Source organism: Megascapheus bottae, chromosome 2 (genome assembly GCF_031878675.1).
Source record: "Megascapheus bottae isolate mThoBot1 chromosome 2, mThoBot2.hap1, whole genome shotgun sequence".
Classification (NCBI taxonomy): Eukaryota; Metazoa; Chordata; class Mammalia; order Rodentia; family Geomyidae; genus Megascapheus; species Megascapheus bottae.
Genome location: NC_143510.1, coordinates 91859866 through 91884997, shown reverse-complemented (window position 1 = coordinate 91884997; position 25132 = coordinate 91859866). Strand labels below are relative to the sequence as shown.

General features: G+C 46.7%; 1 protein-coding gene and 1 long non-coding RNA gene across 2 annotated transcripts in view; one reads left to right on the top strand and one right to left on the bottom strand.

Moving 5' to 3' along the window:
• The first annotated feature begins 1619 nt into the window (after positions 1 to 1619).
• On the top strand, positions 1620 to 25007 carry LOC150067602 (uncharacterized). The gene is made up of 3 exons (XR_016534633.1): positions 1620 to 2021; positions 11484 to 11604; positions 24920 to 25007. It is a non-coding gene; the product is annotated as an uncharacterized LOC150067602 (long non-coding RNA).
• The window catches only part of Ep300 (EP300 lysine acetyltransferase), a 72239-nt gene continuing 61138 nt past the window's right edge, over positions 14032 to 25132 (bottom strand). The window contains 8 exon segments of the mRNA XM_090328794.1: positions 14032 to 17366; positions 17495 to 17776; positions 20955 to 21116; positions 21695 to 21859; positions 22768 to 22866; positions 22868 to 22934; positions 24614 to 24727; positions 24937 to 25083. Coding sequence (XP_090184920.1) covers positions 15174 to 17366; positions 17495 to 17776; positions 20955 to 21116; positions 21695 to 21859; positions 22768 to 22866; positions 22868 to 22934; positions 24614 to 24727; positions 24937 to 25083 — 3229 coding nt within the window. The 3' untranslated portion in view covers positions 14032 to 15173.

Sequence of the window (25132 nt, the reverse complement as noted above, 5' to 3'; positions counted from 1 at the left end):
ACCACACGTATAGAAAAAGCTGAAAGTGGTGCTGTGGCTTAAGTAGTAGAGGACTAGCCTTGAGAAAGCCCAAGGACAGTGCCCAGGCCCTGAGTTCAAGCCCCAGGACTGGCAAAAAAAAATAATAAAATAAATATGAATAGTTAAGATCATGCATTAGCTTGTCAGGCTGTGTTTCCTAATACACATTTCCATCTGGCCTTCTCCAGTGAGTTTTAGAGGGATCCAAGTTTAGGTTAGAGTTAGGAAAGGCCAGAGTTACTCAGTTAATTCGCCGCGTGCCAACCTGAGTGGGGCTGCCATCCCCATCGGATCCAAAGGCAAGGAGACAGGCCGAGGATGGGCTCCGGGGTGGAGCGCCTGGCTGGACAGTGCAAGGCCCGGATTCCAGCCCAGGCGTGCACGCGGGCTGTGTGTGTGTGGGGGGGAATCAAGAAAGAAAAAACCCTGCACACACGCTCACACACACGCTCACACACACGCTCACACACACGCTCACACACACGCTCACACACACGCTCGCACACACGCTCGCACACGCACACGCAGTCTAAAAGAAAAAGCAGATCTACCCTGTCCACGGCGCGTCCCGGCCCCAAGCCCACCCCAGTGGCGCAGGATGGCGGGCCACGGGAAGTGGCGCTCAGCACCCCCGGGAGTCCGGGAGCCGCCGCCCGAGGCGCTCCGTGGGCCTCCGGGGCCCCCGCACCCCGCCTAACTCCCGGGCCGCGGGCGGGGCGGACGCGAGCCCGTGCGGGCGCGCTCCCCAGAGCGCCAACCGCCGCCGGCCCCGCCCCGGGCCCCGCCCCGCCGGCCCCGCCCCCCGCCGCGCGCCGCCGCGCGCTCGCCGAGCCGAGGTGGCCCTGAGGCGGGCGAACGCGGCGGGAGCGGACCGGAGGGCGGCGCGGGATCGCCCGGGCAGCCGACGGCGGGGCTCAGCCTGCTCGGGCGGACTCCGCGGACGCCGCGGGGGACGGGAGCCGGCGGAAGCCCCGAAGGACAGCGGAGGCGGGGCGGGGGGCCCGGGCGGGGGCGGCCCCCGCCTTTGTTCCGTCACGCCGGGGGGCGGGGCCGCGCCGTGGGGACAATGAGCCCCGCGCCCGCCCCGGCGAACCCTGGAAGTTACCTCGGCCCGGGCTGCACCGCAGTGCGGGTGGAGACGAGGGGCAGCGGGGCGGGGTGGCCGGGCTGGCAGGGTAACTGCCGTTCCCCAGCCCCTGGCCGGCAGGTCCCCGAGGGCGCCGGCGCCCACCCCGCGCCGGGCCGCGAACCGGGGGCTTCTCCCCCCGCTCCTCCCCCGCGCTGGCCGCAGGGGAGGGTGCTGGAAGCCGGCCTGGACGCGGGGCCGAGTCTGACAGGTGGAGATAACCGAATAGCCCTTGGCCCCCGTGGGCTGTTGGGACCTGGGCAAGACGGTTTGATGTGGGAGGCACACGGGCCTCTCCTCCACGACATGGCTGGACCCGCGACCGCCAGGAAGGCTGCGGAAGCCCTGCCTCACCACTTCCCGTGGCGTCTCCCCACCATCGCCGCCTCGAGGGAGCTGGGAAGGTTGATCCTAGAGAGGCTTACCAGAGACCAGGGAGTAGGGTCGGGGCCTTCCTGTTAAACAAGTCTGGAAGGAGCAGAAAGCGCCCAGCTTCAAACACCCTGTGGTGGCAGATGCGCCCAAGGCTCCTGGTTGAAGACAGTAACTTCAGGAGTCTACTGCCCCCTGGCAACCACCCAATCATATCCCAGGCACACCGTCACCATGACACCACAGCAGGGGTTTCTTGTTTGTTGGTGTTTTTGTGGGGTTTTTCTGTTTCTTCACTGTTTGGGGCTGGACCAACTGTGAGTAACTTATTTGGTGGAGTTACAACTGAGAGGTAGTTAGATGAGGTTGACTGAATTCTGAAAGCTCCAACTGAATCTTTTAGATTTTCTAATGGACATGTGAGAGTATTGATGGTAAATAATTTTTGTCCTTTCTATTGACAGGTCTGCTTCCTAGTAAATTATTGGAAGGAACATGAAAAGTAAGTAGGGATTTTAAAGTGTCAGTAAAAAAACATAGTTTATTTATAGAATAATGGCAGTTAATTTGGTGATGTCCTTTCTGGATGCTAATTCACAAGGACCTATCACATGCCCATTTTGAACTGCAATCAGATCTCAGCAGGGCACTGGTGGCTCATGCTTGTAATCCTAGCTACTCAGATTGAGATCTGAATATTGGATCTGAAACCAGCACGGGCAGTTAAATGAGTGAGACTAATCTCCAATTAACTGTCAAAAAGCCAGAAGCAGAGCTGTGGCTCACATGGTAGAGTGCTAGTCTAGAGCAACAAAGTTCAAGGATGGTATCCAGGACCTTAGTTCAAACCCATACATTTGAGAGCACACACACACACGCACACACGCACACGCACACGTACACGTACACGCATAGACCTATAAAAACCAAAATGGGGACCAGGAATTTGGCCTAGTGGTAGAGTGCTTGCCTAGCATGCACGAAGACTGATTCAATTCTTCGGTATCAAATACATAGAAAAAGCCAGAAGTAGTATTGTGACTCAAGTGGTAGAGCTCTAGCCTTGAGAAAGCCCAAGGGCAGTGCTTACTCAGGTCCTGAGTTCATGCCTGGGATAACCAAAAAAAATGAGATAGATTGCCTAGTATGCTTGAAGCCCTAGGTTTTATTATTAACACTGGAATACAAAAATTCCTGACAAGGTACCACTTGAGGAAGAATGAGCAGAGCTGAGCTCAGGTGGCTCACACCTGTAATCCTAGTTACACAACAGGCTGAGAATCTGAGGATTAGAGTTCAAAACCAGTCTAGGGGCTGGTTGGACCTGGTCGTAGAGTGCTTTGCCTAGCATGCACGAAGACCTGGGTTCGATTCCTTGGTACCACATATCTAAAAAAGCCAGGAGTGGTGCTGTGGTTCAAGTGGCAGAGCACTAGCCTTGAGGAAAAAGACCAAGGATAATGCTTAAGCCCTGAGTTCAAGCTCCAGGATTGGGGAAAAAAAAAGTCCAGACAGGAAACTCCATAAAAAAATTGTGTGTGTGTGTGTGTGTGTGTGTGTGTACACATGCGCATGCACGCACACATGAGTGTACATGTGTGTGTGTGTGTGTGTGTGTGTCCGTGCTTGCCTGCACCTCTTCTGGGTCTTAAACTCAGGGCTTGAGCCCTGGCATGAGATGTTGTGATGGAGACTAGCTCTCTACCACTTCTTCTGGCCTTCTGGGGGTTCACTGGAGAGGAGAGTCCCACTGACTTTCTTGACCAGGTAGCTTGGAACCTCGATCCTCAGATCTCACCCTCCTGAGTAGCTAGGATGACAGCGTGAGCCACCAGTGCCCAGCAAGTATGTGAGACTCTTATCATTAATTAACCACCAAAGCTTAAGCAAATAAAATAGCTCAGGGAACTAGCCACCAATGCCCTGAGTTCAAGTTTGAGGTCCTGTACACACTCAGACACACAAAAAATGAGTAGAGATTATTTTCTTCTGTTAGTCCTAAAATGTTCTTAATGCACTTTCTTGGGCTTGAATTCAGGGCCTAGGCACTATTCCTGAGCTGCTTTTGCCCAATGCTGTCATCCTACCACTTGAGCCACAGTGCCACTTCTGACTTTTTCTGTTTATGTGGTAATAAGGAATTGAATTCAGGGCTTGATGCATGCTAGGCAATCACTCTACCACTAAGCCACATTCCCAGCCCCAATTTCAAGTATTTTTTAACTGAGGGAATGAAGAAAGAACTTAGGGAAAAGAAAAAAGGATGGGCTGGGAGTTTGGCATAGAAGATTAAGGGTGTTGGAGGTGCCTGTGTTTTGGTGGCTTGAAGAAGCCACACTGGATGTTCATTAAATGCTCTCATTCTTTCCAAAAAAAAGAAAAAAGCCGGAAGTGGTGCTGAGGCTCAAGTGGTAGAGCTCAAGCCTTGAGAAAGTCCAAGGACAGTGCTCAGGCCCTGAGCTCAAACCCAGGACTGGCAAAAAAAAAAAAAAAAAGAAAAAAGAAAAAAGGAACGTGGGAGTGGGAGGGTAGCCTAGTGGTAGAGTGCTCACCTAGCATGCAGGAAGCCCTGGGTTTGATTCCTCAGGATCACATACACAGAAATAGCTGGAAGTGGCTCTGTTGCTCAGGTGGCAGAGCGCTAGCCTTGAAGAAAAAGTGTCCAAGGAACGGCCAAGAATTTGGCTTAGTGGTAGTGTGCTTGCCTAGCATGCACAAAGACCCAGTTTCGATTCCAAGGATTGCTCAAGTCCTAGTTCAAGCCCAGGTCTGGCCAAAAAAAAAAAAAAAAAAAAAAAAAGGGAGAAGGCAAAGAGAAAGGAGAGGAGAGGAAAGGGAAGGGCAAAACAAGGCAAGTCCAGATGACTTCTAAGTAGGCTCCTACAAGGGCTACTTACACCTTAATGCAGATCTGGTCTGGTTTCTGTAGGCCAACAATCCAGCTCAGCGCTGTTGAGCATTTACTGTCAGTTCGTAGGGGACCTACACAGCCAATGAGGGACCAGGGACTGGTGGGAACTATGCCTGTGGATGAATTTAGAAGTTATACACTCTCCCTAGGGCAGGCTCCCTGTGTCTCCAGGTCTCTAACTTATCCTTTAAACCATTGTGGGGAAAGCCAGGCATCCCAGCAATATGAGTTAGTTGAAGAATGAGTGTCACCAAACATCAAGGGCCAGAACATTCCTTGGCTGGTCTCTACTATAGAGACTGGGGGGAGGAGGGGAGAGAGAGAGAGAGGCAGAGAGTGAGAGTGTGTGTGTGTGTGTGTGTGCGTGTGTGTGATAGCTGTACTGTCTTGCTGGTAGAGTAGAAGGCATGGTTTTCCAGCCCTTCTGGCATGTGAATTATATCACTTTGGGGGGGGGGGGCTGGCAAGTGGGAGGACATGCTTTCTATGCATAGTGTTTTCTTTTAGCACCAGGGCAGTACATGGTGGCAAAGCAGTGAAGGAACCTGCATACCCCTGCATACCTTGCCCCCATGGGGCGCCTCTATCTTCCTTCCACAAGGCACTAACTCTTAAAGGTCCCACCATCTCACAGTACTGCTTCCAGCTAGTGACTAGGCCTTAACATATGATCATTTTGGTGACAGTTAAAATCCAAATCATAGTTGCTAATCCTAACTACTCATGAGGTTGAACTGAGGTTGAATCAGTCCAGACAGAAAGGTTTATGACTCTTTTTTTAATTTTTTTTTGTGAGTCATGCAGCTTGAGCTCCGCCTGGGGGCTGTACCTGAGCTGTTCAGCTCAAGGCTACCCCTCTACCCTTGAGCCAAGCCTCACTTCCTGTTTTCTTGGAATTAGAAATAAGAGTCTCAGATTCTTTTGTGCCTGGGCTGGCTTTGAACCTTGATCCTCAGGTCTCAGCCTCCCGAGTAGCTAGGATTACAGGCGTGAGCCACCACGCCCGGTTTGTAACTCTTTTTGGCCTGTGCTGGGGCTTGAACTAAGGGCCTACGCAATGTCCTTGGGCTTTCTCATGGCTAGCTCTCTACCACTTGAGTTACAGCACCGCTTCCGGCTTTTCTGTGTATGTGATATGAATTCGTTTTGTTGTTATTGGTGGTGGTGGTTTTGTTTATTTATTTATTTTTGTCAGTCATGGAGTTTAGATCCGGGCCTGGGCCTGGGTATTGTCCCTGAGCTCTTCAGCTCAAGGCTACTGCCCTACCTCTTTTTTTTTTTTTTTTTGATTTGCAAATGTTTTTTTTTTTTATTGTAATTAGTAAAAGGGTTACATGATATTTGCCAGATAGAAGGTGCATTAATTCACATACATTGATACCCTTTCACATGTCTTGGTACCCATTACCCTCCCCCCCACACTCCCCACTGCCCTACCTCTTGTGCCACAGCACCACTTCCAGTTTTCTAGTGGTTAGTTGGATTTAAGAGTCTCACAGACTTTAGTGTCCAACCTGGCTTTGACCACAGTCCTCAGATCTCAGCCCCTGAGTGCTTATAGATGTGAGCCACCATGCCATAGGGGTACATTACTTTTTGAACATTGTTACCCCTTCCTGTGTTTTTCTGTTATGGGGGAATTTTTTTTTTGGCCAGTCCTGGGGCTTGAACTTAGGGCCTGAACACTGTCCTTGGGCTTTTCCCTCAAGGCTAGCACTCTACTACTTGAGCTACAGCACCACTTCTAGTTTTGTCTATGTATGTGGTACCGAGGAATTGAATCTGGGTCTTCTTGCATCCTGGGTGAGCACTCTACCACTAAGCTAAACCCCTGGCCCAGGGCTTTAGGGATCTAGGCAAAGACTCCACTAGGCCACACTCCTGGCCAGGTTTGTGAGACTTTTATCTCCAATTAGTCAGCAAAAAGTTGGAAGTGAAGCTGTGACTCAAGTGGTAGATCACCAGCCTTGAGCAAAAGAGCCAAGTGAGGTCCTGAGTTCAAGCCCCGAACCAGCACACACATTTTGAGCACACACACACACACACACACACACACACGCACACACACTATGCATATCATAATAACAGTGAACATGAGCCCTGAGTTCAATCTGTAGCACCACAACCAAAAGAAAAGTTGGGTAACTGTCAATGTAGATGTGGAACCTGCTCTAACTTTCTGTAGAGACTGTCTTTGAGCTGACTATTTAGGAAACATGACAATGACATGGAAGCCCAAGGCCTGGCATTGACCTCTTCGCCACTTGCTGGAGTAGCGTGGGGAGGGAAAATGTGGATTCTAGCTAGGAAATATCTAGCTGAGATGGGGGACACTCCTCTCAGTAGGATTCAGGGCCTGGGCACTGTACTTAAGCATCTTCTGCTCAAGGCCAGCACATTACCACTCTGAGCCACAGTGCTATTTGTGGCCTTTTGTGTGCATCTGGTACTGAGGAGTCCAACCCAGGGCTTCATGCATGCCCAGCAAGCACTTCACAACTGAGTCACATTCCAAGCCCCTAAGACCATAGCAGTTTGGAGGGCCTGTGCCTCCTTGGAAAGCGAGGAAAGCAGAGGAGGAGCTAGAACATAGGCTAAACGGCCAGGTAAACATAGAGTTTGTAGAGAATGGAACCTGAGTCTGAAGCCTTGAACTGGTTCTTGAGGGGGGAGGGGCCAGTCATAAGGCTTGAACTCAGAGCCTGGGCATTGTCTTTACACTCAAGACTCTAGTGCTTTATCCCTTGAGCCTCGGTGCAAATTACAGCTTTTTCTGAGTAGTTTATTGGAGTTAGGAGTCTCACTGACTTTTTTTTTTTCCTTTTTTTTTTTGCCAGTACCTATGATTGAACTCAGGCTCAGAGTCTGAGCACTGTCCTTGGGCTTTTCAAAGCTAGAGCTCTACCACTTGAACCATATCACCACTTCTGGCTTTTTCTTTGTATGTGATACTGAGGAATTGAACCCAGGTCTTTGTGTATGTTAGGCAAGCACTCTACCACTAGGACAAACTCCTGGTCCCCTCACTGACTTTCTGCTTCAGGCTGGCTTCCAACCGCTATCCTCAGATCTCAGCCTGAATGGCTAGAATTACAGGTGTGAACTACTGGTGCCTGGCTACCACTTGTTTTCTGGTGGTTAATTGGAAATAAGAATTTCACTGACGGGCTAGGAGTTTGGCCTAGTGGTTAAAGTGCTTGCCTAGCATGCATGAAGACCCGGGTTCGATTCCTCGTTACCACATATAGAAAAAAAAGCTGGAAGTGGTGCTGAGGCTCAAGTGGTAGAGCTCTAGCCTTGAGAAAAGTCCAAGGACAGTGCTCAGGCCCTGAGCTCAAGCCCAGGACTGGCAAAAAAAAAAAAAAAAAGAATTTCATTGACTTTTTCTGCTGGCTTCAAACCCAATCATCAGACCTTAGTCCCTTGAGTAGCTAGGATTAGAGGCATGAGCCACCAGCCCCTGGATTTTTCTTTTTTTTTTTTTTTGTGGGTCATGGGACTTGAACTCTGGGCCTGGGTGTTGTTCCTGAACTTTTCAGCTCAAGGCTACTGCTCTACCCCTTGAGCCACAGCAGCACTTCCCATTTTTTAGTGATTAATTGGAGATAAGAGTCTCATGGACTTTAGTGCCCAGCCTGGCTTTGAACCCTGATGCTCAGATCTCAGTCTCCTGTGTAGCTAAGATTACAAGCGTGAGCCTCCAAGCCCAGCTCCATTCCATTTTTTTGAGTGAATAATTGAAGATAAAGAGTCTCACAGGGGCCAGGGGTTTTGCCTAGTGGTAGAGTGCTTGCCTAGCATGCACGATACCCAGGTTTGATTCCTCAGTACCACATTCTTAGAAAAGCTGGAAGTGGTGCTGTGGCTCAAGTGATAGAACACTAGCCTTGAGAAAAGCCCAAGGATAATGCTCAGGCCCTGAGTTCAAGCCCCTGGACTGGCAAAATAAAAAAGACTTTCCTGGACTTTCCTGCCTGGGTTGGTTTTAAACCATAATCGTCAGATCTCATCCTTTTTCCTTTCTGATTTTCTTTTTTTTGCCAGTCCTGGTGCATGAACTCAGAACCTGACCACTGTCCTTGGGCTTTCTCAAGGCTAGAGCTCTACCACTTGAGCTACAGCACCACTTCTGGCTTTTTCCTGAGCATCTGGTACCGAGGAATCAAATCTAGGCCTTTATGCTCAGGGCCTGAACACAGTCCTTGGACTTTCTCAAAGCTAGTGCTCTACCACTTTAGCCACAGCACCACTTCCGAATTTTTCTCCCAAGCACTAACCAGGCCCGATCCTGCTTACCTTCTGAGAGCAGTCAAGATCAGGGACGTGCAGGGTGTAGGTCTGTAGACCACTTCCAGCTTTTTCTATGTGTGTATTCCTGAGAAATCAAACCTGTTTTTGTTTTGTTTTGTTTTTGTGCAGTCCTCCTGGCGCTTGAACTCAGGGCCTCAGCACTGTCCTTGGTTTTCTCAAGGCTAGTGCTCTACCATTTGAGCCATAGCACCACTTTTGGCTTTTTTTTTTCTTTTGACCAGTTGTGGAGCTTGAACTCTGGACCTGAGCACTGTCCTTGAACTTTATCAAGGCTAGAGCCCTACCACCTGTGCCACAACACCACTTCCAGCTTTTTTCTAGGTATGTGTGGTACTGAGGAATCGAACCCCGGTCTTTGTGCATGCTAGGCAAGCACTCTACCACTAGGCCAAACTCCCAGCCCCTTGGCTTTTTCTTTGTATGTGGGACTGAGGAATTGAACCCATATCTTCATGCATGCTAGGCAAGTACTCTAGCACTAGGCCATGCTCCTGGCTCTTGTTCATTTATCTTCATTTTTTGCCAGTCCTGGGGCTTGAACTCAGGGCCTGAGTGCTGTCCCTGATCCTCTGTGTGTGCTCGAGGCTCGAGTTCTACCACTTGAGCCTCAGCACTCCATCTAGCTTTTTAAAGTAATGTATGGAGGGAAGGGTCTCAGGGGGACTTTTCTTTTTGAGCTCAGGGCCTGAACACTGTCCTTGGACTTTCTCAAGGCTAGAGCTCTACCACTTGAGCCTCAGCACCACTTCTGGCTTTTTTCTATGTATGTGGTACCGAGGAATCGAACCCGGGTCTTCATGCATGCTAGGCAAGCACTTTAACCACTAGGCCAAACTCCCGGCCCATCAGGGGGACTTTTCTGCATGAGCTTTCTGAGTAGAAGGTGTGAGCCACTGGTGCCAGCCTTTATTTAATTTTTATTATAAAGGTGATATACAGAGGGGTTACAGTTACATAAACAAGGCAAAGAGTTCTTTTTAGACACTGTTACCACTTCCCTCTCTCTCTCTCAGTTTTCCTTCCCTTCCCTGCTTACAAGTCGTGTAGTTGCTCATGTTCTGTTTCTGCTCAAGGTTGGCACTCTACCACTTGAGCTGCACCTCCAATTCCATGCTCACCTTTCTGTGACTCTTTCATAGGGTTTTCCTAGAATTGACAATCTACAGAATGTATTAGGGCCATACTATTCAGAACCCCCACTGTCCCTTCTAGAGGGTATCTTACACTTCCACTATCCAGGGCTTGAAAGGAAAGTAGTTAATTTTCAGAACATTGGGGTTCTCTGGAGCTCTTTGCAGAATAACTTTTCTTTCTTGCTTGCTCGCTTGCTTGCTTGCTTTTTTTGTTGGTCTTGGGGCTTGAACTTAGGGCCTGGGCTCTGTCCCTGAGCTTCATTGCTCAAGGCTAGTGTATTACCATGTAGCCACTTCTGGCCTGTTCTGTGATTAATTGGGAGATAAGAGTCTCATGGGAGGATGGGAATGTGGCTTAGTGGTAGAGTATACGTGAAGCCCTGGGTTTGACTCCTCAGTTCCCTATAAACAGAAAAAGCCAGAAGTGCCAATGTGGCTCAAGTGGTAAAGTGATAGCTCAGGGACAGTGCCCAGGTCTGAGTTCAAGCACCTCAACAATAACAAAAAAGTCTCATGGACTTTCCTGCCAAAGCTGGCTTTGAGCTGTGATCCTCATAGATCTCAGCCTCCTGAGTAAGTAGTATTGCAGGTTGGACCACTGGAGCCTGCCTTTTATTTCTACATTCCCATAGGCCTTTCTCTTTTCTCTCACAAATATTTTATATAGTTTTTAGTAAATATGTTTGTTATATATTTTGTTACATTCCAAAGTATTCCTTTTTTTTTTTTTTTTGGCCAGTCCTGGGGCTTAAATTCAGGGCTTTTGAGCACTGTCCCTGGACTTTTTCCTCAAGGCTAGTGCTCTGTCACTTGAGTCACAGCCCCACTTCTGGCTTTTCTATGTTTGTGGTACCAAGGAATCAATCTCGGGTCTTCATGCATGCTGGGCAAGCACTCTACCACTAGTCCAAACTCCTGGCCCTAAGTATTTCCTTTTTTTAAGGATGTTACTTGGGAAAGGAATATGTTCTTTGTGTGTATGCCAGCTAGTGCCAGCACTTGAACTCAGGGCCTTGTTACTAAGTGGAGCCACAGCTCCACTTCCGGGTTTTTGGTGGTTAATTGGAGATAAAAGTCTCATGGACTTCCCTACCCACAATGGCTTCAAACTGTGATCCTCAGATCTCAGCCTAATGAACAGAAGAGTTAAGATTACAGGCCACCAGTACTCGATTTAGGAGTATACCTTCTTTTTTTCTTTCTTTTTTATTGTGGGACTTGAGTTCTGCCTGGGCATTGTCCCTGAGCTCTTCAGCTCAAGGCTACCTACCACCCTACCCCTTGAGCCACAGTGCTACTTCCAGGTTTCTGGTGGCTAGTTGGACATAAGAGTTTCACAGACTTTTTAGTGCCTGGGCTGGCTTTGAACCACGATCCTCAGATCTCAGCCTCCCGAGTAGCCAGGATAATAGGCGTGAGCCACCACGCCTGGCTTAGGAATATACTTTCAATAGACTGAAAGCAGTTATCTATAGGTTAAGAATAACCAGCACATCATTCTAAATATTTAGAATCTAAAACAATATTTTAAATATTGTTTTAAGAAATCACTAGATTTCTGTTTTTGAGAAGCTGGAGCTAACATACTTTTCCTGTTTACCTTGCTAAGTACAACTCCAAGCCTTCGACACTGCACCTATGGAGACTATATATTAAAGCAACATGATTGACCAGAGGGAAAGAAGCAGCTCCCTGGAAGGAGTCACTGGAACTCAAGGATTAACTTGGCGGTGAGTGCCTGAGCTTTCTTTTTGCCTTTTATTTGCCAGATTGGATCTTGAAAAGCCAAGAATCTGGACTTACATATATCCCAAGCACTGAAACAAACAAAAACCGAAAACCTCCTTCAAGCCCCAAAGTAATAAGGATAGGATGAAGGGGATATGCACAAAGACTAGGAGTGTTTGTTGCAAAGTAACAAGAGTAAACAGAGAAAAATGATCAATGATCAAAGTGATCAAAGAAGTCTTTTTTTTTTTTCCTTCAGTGTTGAGGTTCAAGTTCAGGGTCTTGTGCTTATTAGACAGATGCCCTCCCAGTGAGACATACCTCCAGCCTGTTTTGTTTTTTTTTTGGGGGGGGAGGGGTAGGGCTTGAACTCAGGGCTAAGGAACTGTCACCGAACTCTTTTGTTCAAGGCTAACACACTCTACCACTTTGAGCCGTAGCTCCACTTCCAATTTTCTGGTGGTAAATCGGAGCCAGAAGTCTCATCAACTTTCTTGATCAGGTAGGCTTTGAACTAGGAGCTTCACACCCCATCCTCTGGAGTAGTTTGATTACAGGTATGAGTCATTGGTGCTGAGCCCCCAAATCTTGTTCCTCACAGCACTGTTTTGTGGTTAGAGATCAGTCTTCTCTATGCTCTCCATCTTCCTAGAGAGGGCTAGGGTCAAGTTAGCTGCTTGGGATGATTGCACTGAGTTATGGATTCTCCTCCTAGACACTGTTCAAACCCAGGACTGTTATAATGAGGGTTCTTTATATTGCACTGCAGTTTGAACTTACCTTCTCCCATCCATCTGTTCCCTAAAGTCTTTCTTGCACCTAGTCATCTCCAGAAACTTTCCCAATGCTCCTGTGCTAAGTTTCTTCATAGTCTCTTTCGTTCGTTGTCACTTACTTAGCACATTTCTCTTATACAAGCTTACTATTTTTTTTTTTTTTTTTTTTTTTTTTTTTGCTGGTTCCAGGCTTGAACTCTAGGTGCTGTCCCTGGGATTTTTTTTTTGGGGGGGGGGAGGGTGGTGTTCAAGGGAGTCATAGCTCCAATCCCACTTTTTTTTTTTGGTGGTGGAGGTAAGAATTGCATGAACGTTCCTGCCCTAGCTGGCTTTGAACCACCATGCTAAGATCTCAGCCTCCTAAGTATCTAGAATTACAGGTGTGAGCCACCAGGGCCTGGCAGTTTTTTTTTTTGTGTTTTTTTTTTTGATAGTATGGGGCACCATACCTGAGCTTCTTTTGCTCAAGGCTAGCACTCTACTACTGGAGCCACAGTGGCACTTCTAGCTTTTTGTTTATATGGTACTGAGAGATGAACCCAGGGCTTCATGCATGCTAGGCAAGCACTCTACCACTAAGACACATTCCCAGCCCAGCATTTCTTTTTATTAGCTGGGGTTGAGGGTTGAAGCTGGCTGGTTTGTATTAAGTTTGTGGCAGGAGGTAGTTCTCTTTGTTGGAAAGCTGTAGGGAGGCCAGTGGAAACAATGTGTTTTCTGGGGCTGGGATTGTATACATTTATTTCACCTCAAAAATTGCTTTTATGCCTTGAGACCAAAGGCATGAGAGGCATGAGTCTCCAAGCGCCGCAGAGTTCAAGCCCTAGAAATCAGCAAAACAAAACACCTATCCCCCATCATGTACCATTTATGTAAAGTCTTATAAGAACAAGCCTTGCCATTTGAGCCCCAAACAGCTTGGTTAGTAGTTCAAACTTTAGCTTCTTCCTAGCCAACGTAATGTTCAGTTGAAAGCCAAACTTGCTTATTACTAAACTTACACTGCAACTAATCTGAGTGTAGTGTTCGCTTTCACCTCTCAACCCGATTCCCCTGTCCTTTCAGATCATCCATTGTCACCACTGTAAGATGACTAGAACTTAGCTGCCCATTAGATTATACAAAGTTCTTTATCAAGGCATACTCCCCACCACCCTTCTCTGTCCATTGTGGTACTTGAACTCTAGGCCAGGGCACTCTCCTCGAGCTCAAGGCTAGTCCTCTCCAAGACAGAGCCACTTCCGGTTGTAATACTGTTTTCCTCTTGAACTTTGAACAAACTCAACATTTAGAAACTCCTTATATATGAAGTTAAAAAAAAAAAAAGCAGTAAGCAGCTTCCATTTTCTTCTGAGCAGTAAACAGGTGTTTTTGTTTACATGCATTGGGAATTGAACTCAGGGTCTTGCACATACTAGGCAACTGGCCAGTAACACTAGCCAGTGTTTGCCTAGCCCTAGGTTCAATTTCCTGGTATCATATACTTAGAAAAAAGCAGGAAGTGGTGCTGTGGCTCAAGTAGCAGACTACTAGCCTTGAGCAAAAGTGTCCTAGGACAGTGCCCAGGCCTGAGTTCAAGCCCCATACCGACTGGCAAAAAAAAAAAGAAAAAAAAAAAAAGATGCTCTCCAAAGAAGTAACACAAAGTCAGGATGTCTGTCTCACACAGTTTATTTAACAATAGGTAATAAGAAATCAAATTTAACAGTCTATACAGTGATCCAAAGTTCATATTTATAAGTAATCAACTTTAATTCCATGATTTACAACAGTTGAGGGTTTTTGCTTTCTATTTTCAAGTTTTACAGAAAGTGTTTTCTGTGTGTGTGTATGTATGTGTGCAGATGTATGTTTGTGTATGTGGGAGGGGAGGGTAAAGAGGAAGAAAGCAAGCAAAGAAGAAACCCCCGGGGATATTTTCCATGTTAAAATCATCCCACTGGAATCGTTTCTTACCCTCTTTTTTAATTATTTTTCCTGTTAGATGTAAAAATAACGAAAAAAATTCTTTCAAGAAACAAAAACCACAATATATATAATACATCAATTTGGCAGCTGCCCCTGTATATTCTGAAAAAGTCATTTTTCTTTCTACATGTACAAATTATTTTAATACTTGAAGTTTTACGCTCAGACTGACGGAATAGAAAAATTTCTGGAGCACAAAAGTTGACTTGAGGGGAGGAAAGGGAGTTTTTTTTTTTTAAACATTTTAAAAAGAATGAACGTCTTTGCACCCAGAGAAAAAAATTGGTATTTTAATATATATTTATATATATTTATTTATATATATATATATATAGAATGTAATTTTAAAGTAACATTAACCCTTTTTGTCCTCTGGTTTTAGAAATGTTTTTTTTTTTTTTAAACTCTTCCATAAAGTGAGGAAAATAGGGGAAAATGTCAACCATCTGCACCAGTAAATAATAACTATTAATATTACATATTTTCATTAATTTAAAAAAAATAATAAAACCTATTGGAGGTGCAAGGCAGGAGCATACGGTGGCTTCAGGCCTCAGCCGCCTCCCAGTGCACACTGGAACCACACACACAGGGAAAAGAAGACTGGGGGTAACCAGCCATAACAAAAATATATTCTTTGTATTCTAGTATCCCTCAGGTTCATCTTGCATGTTTGCTTCAAACCACAAACACTACTGCACAGTTCTTATGTGTTCCAAGGAAAATTGTCTTTTAGGCTAAGAAAGATTCAAAAAAATTGTTTTCAGTACAAAAAGTCTTGTTAAGAGAAAATAATTTTTTTGCTCCCAAAATACTACAAGGTGTCTCTAGTGTATGTCTAGTGTACTCTGTGAGAGGTTCGAATTCAAGTCTGAGTTATCGGTGCTGAGTCCCAGGTCCGTGGCGCTTGCACCATGGAGGTTTGCCATGCCTGGATTGTTAGCAAGCTGAGAAAGCATTGAATTCTGGTCCGGACTGGCAAAATGCCCTTGTTCCATGGGGTTGGCGGCCTGGGCAGCGACCAGTCCTGGATGTGGGGAGCTGGTCTGTGGGGAAACATGGTGTGGAGAAGGCTGAGGCTGCATCCTTGGAGATGGGCTGGAGTGAGGGGGCTGGGATTGTGGCCGTGGAGAAGGGACAGGCTGGGGAGATCGAACTTGATTGGAGAGAGAATTAGGAATCTGTTGGCCTTGAAGATGTGGGGACTGGGCCTGATTAGGAAGCATATGCGGTTGGGGGCTCATTGGGTTGGGCTGAGCAGGGGATCCCATCTGTTGTTGAAGGAGTCGCTGCTGATAGGCCTGAAGACTGGCACCGGCCTCTGCTCCCAAGCCCTGCGGGAGCTGTCCCATCTGTCCCATATTCCCCTGTTGCATCTGTTGCATGTGATGCTGCATCCGCTGCTGCTGCTGCTGCTGCTGGGGGGGATAGCCTACCCCTTGAGGTTGCTGGAACTGGTTGTGGTTGGCCATGCCCGGGCCGATGCCTGGCCCTGCTCCCTGTTGCTGCATCATTTGCTGTCGCCTCAAGATGTCTCGGAACTGCGGGGGCATGGTGTTGTGGTTCATGTTCATTTGCTGTGCTTGGGGACTCAGGCCTCCCATGGGTGCCTGCAGCTGTGGCTGGGGCTGCTGTGGGGGCAAGCCAGCCCTCTGGACACCTGCCTGCATGGGATTCATACTTTGCAAGGCTGGGTTGGAGTGGACGCCCTGCTGACCTGGCATTGTAGGTGGCTGCATACCTGGCTGTCCCTGCGGCATGCCAGGCTGCCCAGGAAGAGGCTGTGGGTTCGAGTTGGCGTACTTGGCAGCCCGCTGTTTGATGAATGCAGCCAACAGCTGGGGGTTGGCGTGCAGGATACTAAGCACCTGTTGCTGCTGGAGGGGAGAGCTGGGAGACCTGAGAGTCCGCAAGAGGTTCTGTAAGGCTTGTTGAGACACAGTGCCGGGTTTCAGTGGGCTCACGCCCACTTGGCCCAGTCCTGGCTGTGGAGCCATGTTTAAGGGCTGACCATGCTGAGCCACTGACATCATGGCAGGCCTTGGCATCCCAGACTGAAGTTGCTGGGGTTGAGGCAATCCTCCTTGAACCCAAGGTGGCTGCTGCTGCATTGCTGTGGGTGCCATCGCGGGGTCCAGATGCCCCCCGGGACCTCTGGCCATGGGAGGTGGGTTCATGCCCATGGAGGCCATGGGTGTCATCTGGGGCATCTGATGCTGGATTGGCCGTTGAAAAATCTGCACGTGGGCCATCTGACGCTGCGTCTCGGCTGCCCTCTGAATCTGCATTGCCATTTCTACTGCTGCAGGTGGGGGTCCTGGAAGGGGTGGCTGAGCGGTCTGAGGAGGAGTGGGAGGGGTCACCTGGCCTGCTGCCTTGCCCTGGGACACAGGGCCAGCAGCTTGAGTCCTGGGCAGGTAGGGTGGCATGCTGCTGGGAGGGGTGGGCTGTGGCTGAGCAGGCGGCTGGGGCTGGGGTGTTTGTGGGGTGGCAGGCTGCTGGCCAGTGGGTGTGGTTGGAGTGGCAGGTGTTGGGGAAGGCAGGCCCTGCTGCTGCCCCGCCACACCCGTCCTCTGCATGCTGGCCATCCTCCGGCGGAGCATCTGAGCCTGCTGGAGCCTATGCTGTAGCTGCTGCTGCCGAAGTTTCTGCTTGATGTTGAGGCAGAATGGAACGGGACACTTGTTCTCCTGGCAGTGCTTGGCATGGTAGCAACAGAGGGCAATGAGCTGCTTACAGATGGGGCACCCACCATTGGTCTTCCGTTTGCAGCCTTTGGTATGCTGTACAACTCGCTTCATCTTCTGGCAGGACGGCAGGGAGCAGTTAGCATTGCGGCACTGACAGGCATGAACCAGGGACTGGATGCAGCGCTGAATGCTCAGGCGGCGGGAGTCCCCTGGGCTCTGAGTGGCTGCGGCCTGCTGGTTGTTACTCTCGTCATCTAAGCCAAGGCCTAGTTTCTCCATTTTGTGGTCATGATTTTTAGTGTTATAGCAGGTAATACACAAATCATAATCCTGAGGGAACAAAATGAGGGAGGTGCAGGTTAGCCAAGGTTTAAATGGAACAAAACTAGCTTCATCAGCAAGCATCTTCATCACCCCTCAGTGCACCATCCCGCCACTTCCCCAGACCCTGTGCCTACCTCACAGACAGTGCAGTGCCACCGTGTCTCCACGTGGTGCTTGCACTCATTGCAGGTGTAGACAAAGCGGTCCTGGCTCTGTGTGTGCAGCTCCACCAGCATGCACATGGTAGACCACTGGGCTCTTCTCAACGAAGAGAACTCCAGATGCTTGTCCCTTGCGAGGGTGAGGAATGCATCTCGACCATCCATCAGATCACAGGGGATGAGAGGGTCAGGATCAACAATGGGAGGCAGTGAGTTGGCCGCAGGACCAGCAATAAGGCGGATCACAAAGAAGACCTGTCAAACAAGCAAGCTCATTCTGATGCTTGAATGTGCCGTGCTGCAGAAAGTAGTTTGTATGCAACCACATTTCCCTTTTCTCCTCTGCTTCACCTAACCTTGCTTTCATTTATGTAAGTATAATCACATCTTTTTACCCTTTTATCCAGTATTTCCTTCCAAGTAAGGACTGCGTTAGGACTGGGAATGTGGCTTGGTGGTAGGGTGCTTGCCTAGGATGCACGAAGCCCTGGATTCCATTCCCCAGTACCACATAAACAGAAAATGCCAGAGGTGGTACTGTGGCTCAAGTGGTAGAGTGCTAGTCTTGAGCAAAAAAAGCTCACCAACAGTGCTCAGGCCCTGAGGTCGAGTCTCAGTACTGGCACAGAAAGAAAAAATTGTGTCAGCCAGGTACAATGTGCAGGAGGCCTGTAAAGCTGGTCAATGGCAACCACAATGTTCAGTCAAAAAAATAACCACAAAATGGGGGTGGGGGGTGGAAAGCTGAGTATAAGTGGTAGACCTCTTGCCTAGTAAGAATGAGGCACAGAGTTCAAATCTAGTACTGACTACAAAAAATGAGTTCAGGTCTAGCATATTCTTCCTTGAGGCAGTCTACTTTAAGGTCTGGTCTAGGCATAAGGCACTGATTGGGCCAATCTGAGGTACATTTTTTGGGTCGGTTCTGGGCGCTCTTCCCGAGCTCATCAAGCTCTAGGCTAGCGCTTCATCACTTTAAACTTCTGGATTTCTGGTGGGAAACTGGAGTCTCCTGGACTTTGAGGACGGGGCTGGCTTTGAACAGCAATTCTCAGCCTCTTGAGTTGCTAGGATTACAGGTGCCAGGAGATTTGAAAATCTGTTTGAAATGGAAGGCAACATGACTCACACATGGACCTTGTTTGGAGCATTAAATGGTGCCATGGGGTTAATGTATTTTCAGTATAAAACTGTAGGACAGTTCTACAAAGTTTTCCTTCTTGGACTGTATAGTAAATGGTAATCCAATGGTTTTAAAATAAAGAAAAAAAGCAAAGGAACAATTTCCCTAGTACTTCTTTCTGAAACAGGAAAACTTCTTTATTCAAGTACAGAAACTAGTAGAAGTACTATAAGCACTTGCAAAAAGATATGAATGACAGGCATATTTTGTTACTTTTGTTACCCTGTTACAGCAGAGAGATAGATTTTTTTTAGGGGGGAGGGGGAGTCTTGGAGCTTGAGCTCAGGGTCTGTCCCTAAGCTTCCCTGGCTTTTTGCTTAAGGTTAGTACCCTACCACTTTAGCCACGGCATCACTTTTGGCTTACTCTGCTTACACAGTACTGGCTAATAGAACCCAGATTTCATCTACACTAGGCAACCATTCTAACACTAAGCCATTTTCACAGCCTCCATATTTAGTCCCTAAAACTCAATAGAGCCCAGGAATATGTCCACAGTTTAAGTCCAACAGTGACACTAAATATTATTCTAAAGAGCTAAATAATTAGGTAATAAAATGTTGAAATTTGGGGCCAAGAGTTTGGCCTAGTGGTAGGGGAGAGTGCTTGCCTAGCATGCACTAAGACCCAGGTTCAATTCCTTGGTACCACATATATAGAAAAAAGTTGAAAGTGGTGCTGTGCCTCCAGTGGTAGTACTCAGGCCCTGAGCCAGGAATGGCAAAAAAAAAAAAAAAAAAAAGTGAAAGGCGGAGCCATGGTTCAAGTTTGGTTGAGTGCTAGTCTTGCGCAAAAAAAGCTCACAAACAGGCTTCAAGCCCCATTACTAGTACCAACAAACAAAAAGACCTACATGTTACTTGTCAAATCTGGTAGTTATTATCTTATCATAGAGTGAAATGGTTAAGTACTTACAACAAAGAGAACAAAGTAACAACTAAATTCAGTTTTAAGTCTGCATGTAACATCCATATATGTAAAAGCTTTTGAAATTTGTTCCTTACCCTCCTTTTTGCCTTAAAAATTTATTTTTGTTTATATGTGAATATTTTTTTGGGGGGGAAGGGTAGATTGTGAGGCTTGAACTCATGGCCTGGGTAAAGTCTTTGAGCTCTCTTGTTCATAAATAGTGCTCTACCACTTTGAGCAGAAGCTTCGTGGACTTCTGTGCTCAGGCTGGCTTCCAAACACAATCCTTAGATTTTAGTCTCCAGAGTAGTGAGGATCACAGGCCGGAGACACTGGCACTGGGACTGGGAAAGCTCCTTCCTTCACTTTTTTTCTACTTTGTAGTTTACTTTCTGAAAAACTAAGTTTAAGTCATCTTTTTTTTTTTTTTTTTTTTTTGGCCAGTCCTGGGATTGGGCTCAAGGCCTGAAAATTGTCCTTGGACTTTCTCAAGGCTAGAGCTCTACTGCTTGAGCCACAGTACCACTCTTGTTTATTTTTCTATGTATGTGGTACTGAGGATTCGAACCAGGGCCTTCATGAACGGTAGGCAAGCACTCCACCACTAGGCCAAACTCCCGGCCCTAAGTCATCATTTTTATATATTTTTTTCCCCAAATGGCAATTACAGATCGAAATTGTCAATAGAGTTCTAAGGAGGTTAGCAAAACGTCCCCCTTAAGGATTATAAACAAGGCTAACAAACTCTTCTCATCCTTGGCTTGGACTTGGAGCCTTGGAGTTTCTGTGCTGGTACTCTACCGCCAGAGCCACAGGTCACTCTCGCTTTCTGGAATTAAAGAGTCTCATAAACTTTCCTGCTGCCCAGGCTAGCTGTGAACTGTGGTCCTGGGATCTCAACCATCTGAATAGGATTTACAGATATTAGCCACCATGTATCCTTTCTTATATTTTTAAATAAGAAACAATTCAACAATATCTATTTTTCAGCACATAAACACAATCCACCCAAAGCATCATCTTTTCTTATTCATTGCTTTTCCCCACCAAATGGCTCACGGTCTACCAAAGGAGGGTAATGGAGTTGGGCAGAACCCAGCTTTGTGTGTGCGCCAGTCCTGGAGCTTGACCTCAGGGCCTGAACCACTGGCCTTGAAGTTTCTCAAGGCTAGAACTCGACCACTTGAGCCAAACAACCACCTCTGGCTTTATATATATGGTACTGATGAATTGAACCTGGAGTTTCAGTGCATGCTAGGCAAGAACTCTACCACTAGGCCTAGCTCCTGCCCACTCCTTTCCCCTCTGCCGGTACTTCTATCTTGGCAGCTTGCCTCTTACCTCTTTATGTTTCTCCATGGTGGCATACAGTTTCTGAGACAGGTCATTCGACACATTGGGCATGCCAGGTTTCTTCTTGTTGCCTCTACTCAGGCTGCTTTTATTTTTGCTTGTTTTCTTGTTATTCTTCTTTTTAGCATTTTTGCTGTCTCCCTTTGTCACCTGTAGGCCAATATAAAGGAGACAAGAAAATGAGTTTTTATTAAGGAGGGAATGTATCTGTCTACTATTCTTGTACTTTTGTGCTCAGGTTCTCACTCTACCACTTTAAACCAGCAATACTCAGATTCCTCCCCCTCCCCCCCAGTAACTAGGATTACAAGAATGAACCACTAGTGCCTGCTATACTGTTTGTAAGATACTGTCTTTTACTGGAGTCCTAGGGCTTTTCTAATCAGGATGGCCTGGAACTGCCTCCCATGTAGATAGCATGACAGGAGCATGTAAGACGGGAGTCTTGTATGTCTTCAAAACTAGAATCCTCTAAATCTCAGCCAACTAGCTAGGCAGGCCTGGCTTAAATCAAGTCTTTTTTTTTTATTGTAATTAGTAAAAGGGTTACATGATATTTGCCAGATAGAAGGTGCATTAATTCACATACATTGATACCCTTTCACATGTCTTGGTACCCATTTCCCTCCCCCCCACCCCCCTTCAATCAAGTCTTAAGCCAACATTTCCTGCTCACATCAATGGAAAATTTAAGCTCATTTCTGATAACGTAGGAATCACTGCCTTACGTCAGTGCTTTCATTGCTGGTGTTCTCTTCCCTCTTTCTTTCTTCTTCTTCCTGTTCCAGTTCCTTGATACTCTCTTCCAGGACATTGGGCCAGAAATCACCCTCGAAGTATGGCAATTCCTTGGCACTTGTTAATCTATCTTCAGTAGCTTGTTTTAAAATATCCTGTGAAAGAGTTCAAGAAGAAAAAAAAAAATAAAGAGGATGGTTGGGGCTTGGAGAGAGGAAGGGTATAACTTTTGATAAAGATACATTATACTTCCTGAAATGTTAAATTGAAACCCCTTTGTACTTAAAGCAGGCAGAGATTTTGTATCTATACCAGATGCCAGGAAGGTACTTTTGTTTCTTTTCCCTACTCCTGATGAGAGGACTATTATCTACCCTCTAAATTATTCTTCCAGGGTCAATGGAAAGGTAGAAGAATAAGCATTCATGCTTCCGTATTCCCCATTCTTTGTCAGGGTGACTAGAAATAAGAAAGGACATCCTGGGAACCACTAAGTTTTAACTGTAAATAATGTGAACTGAAAAGAGGATTTTGGCGGGGGGGGGGGGGGTGAGAGGGAGTCGGTCATGGGGATCTTGAACTCTGGGCCTGGGTGCTGTCCCTCTTCAGCTCAAGGCTACCACCCTACCCTTGAGCCACAGCATCACTTCTGGTTTTCTAGTGGTTAATCGGAGATAAGAATCACTCATTCTTCAGTGCCCAGGCTGGCTTTGAACAGTGGATCTTTTGAGCTGCTGGGGAAATCGTCCCAAGCAGTTTTTCCTGAATTATATCATAAGATAGTAACATAGCTACTAAGCATAGATTTTATTATTTTTCTGCCAGTGCAAGGGCATAGATGCAGTCTTTGAGCTTCTTTCAAGCATGAATTTTAGATTGGTCACAGTACATTTCTTGACTTACACAACCTATCCCGACCAACTTTTTATTTTCCAATTCTTTACGTATAAGTTACTATTATATAAAATTACACGAAAGAGGTAGAGCAAACAAAAGACCTAGTAAAAGTGAAATGACAGGAAACAGGGTGGCAAAAATACTACATGTCTACGTTCTAACTGACCTTGTAGTCGTGGACAATACGCTCTGATACAGCTTTGTCAAGCATCTTTTTGTACCACTCCTGCAGGCGCTTGGGCTTGGGTATCTTCTGGTCGGGGGGGGTGACAGTGGAAGATGTAGTCATCACCCTCACTCGGTGGACAGGCCCAAATGTGACCTGTTGTGTATCTTAACAATATAAGGAAAAGGCGCATCGAGTAAACAGAGTGTTGTAGACAGAATGTTACCTGTCTATCTTTCAATGGTCTCGCTATGTTGCCCATAGTGGTCCCGACTTTTACTCTACAGGTACACTAATTCACTCACGTAGAACACTCTTAAATTAAAGCACAAAGTGAAACCATTACAAAAACCCACCGTGTCTCTCATGATAATATACAGGTATGGGCATGGCTTGAGTGGTACAGTGAATGCAGGGCCCAGTTCAATAAAACTATGAAGTCTACAATTCTGTTCTTAGAACAGAGCCGAGCACCAGTGGTTCATGTCTGTAATCCTAACTTACGAGATCTGAGGACTGAAGTTTGGAGCCAGCTGAGGCAGAAAAGTCTATGAGACTATTATCAAGAAGCTAGAAGTGAACTGGGCTTAATCCTTGAACTTCTCAAAAATTTCAGGGACAATTCCCAGGCCTTGTGTAGTAGTAATTAAAGAAAAAAAAATGTTAGGGGCCGGGAGTTTGGCCTAGTGGTAGAGTGCTTGCCTAGCATGCACGAAGACCCGGGTTCGATTCCTCGGTACCACATACGTAGCAAAAAGCCAGAAGTGGTTCTGTGGCTCAAGTGGTAGAACCCTAGGCCTTGAGAAAATCCAGGGACAGTGCTCAGGCCCTGAGCCCAAGCCCAGGACTGGCAAAAAAAAAAAAAAAAAAAAAAAAGAGCAGAACTACCTTTTGAAATAAAACATTAAATTTATCTTATACTGCCTACTTTTTGAAATCCACGAGGAATATTGTGGATTTCATTCACAGAGTTGATGACAGCTTTGCATAAAAAATTTGCACTTTTTTTTTTTTGGGGGGAGAGGGCATGCTGTTCCACTGGGCTTGAAATCAGGACATATGCACTGTCTCTGAGCTTCTTTTGCTCAAGGCTTACGCTCTACCACCTGAGCCACAGTTCTACTTCTGGCTTTCCTGCCTGGGCTGGCTTCAATCTGGTAATCTCCTCAGCTTCAATACCTAGGATTAAAAGCATCAACCTTTGTATATTTAGCTAATCCTGTGGCTTGAACTCCAGGCCTGGGAACTGTCCTTGGACACATTTTGCTTAAGGCTAATGCTCTGCCACCTGAGTCACCGTATCACTTCCAGCATTTTCTGTGTATGTGGTTCTGGGGAATCAAACCCAGGGCGCTTTGTGCATGCTTGACAAGCACTCTACTACTGATGGGTCATGAGGCTTAAACTCTGGACCTGGGCCTGGGTATTGTCCCTGAACTGTACAGCTCAAGGCTACTGCCCTCTCCCTGATTCACAGCACCATTTCCCATTTTCTAGTGATTAATTGCCTGGGCGGGGTCTGGGCCATGATCCTCAGATCTCAGCCTCCTAAGTAGGTAGGCTTATAGGCGTGAGCCACAGAGTCCAGCTCACCTTTGTTTTTGGTCTACATTTGACAAGCAATCTTTGTGTCACCAAACCTTTGGATAATTGCTAGAACTCCTACCATCAACAGTATCTTCCTAAGTGTAAAAAACTTAAACTGGAGGGGCGGAAATGGTAGGGAGAATACTGGGGAAAATAATGGAAGAGGATAATGCGGATGAAAAAGTCTGTGCTCATAACCTGACCCTATGGAATTGTAATCTCTTTGTACAACTATAACCAACACGAGAAACATACTTACCCTAATTTCTTGACATATTCTAAATATCCAATAAGAATTTCATGATACACTGCAGTCCTCAAGCATTTAGGACGGAAGAAATGAACACTATCGAGGTAAGATATATATACTCTCCTATATCAAACAAAGAGAAAAGAAGTTATCGAACTGATTATGTGGCTACGAACACAACTCTACCCTCCAGATGCTTTCATTGTTTTGTTAACACTTGCCATACTGGCTGTACTCTGTACCAGTCACCACTTTCCCAAGACTCTATACCTTCTTATCTGTTACGATTTAATTCCCGGTCCCCTGCTGTATTAGAAGCTGGACAGTCTTACCTTTGGTTGGGCGGAGGACAGTCAGAGCCGTACTCTTGAACATGCATGCCAAAGAAGCACAAGTCAACACCATCAATCTCCTCGAAAGCAAAGAGGGCTTTGGTTCGGTATGGGAAGGATTCGGCCATCTCTCCACTATCTACAAACCTATACCATTTGGATTGGGGAGACCACAAGAACGTGTCATTTTGTTGGA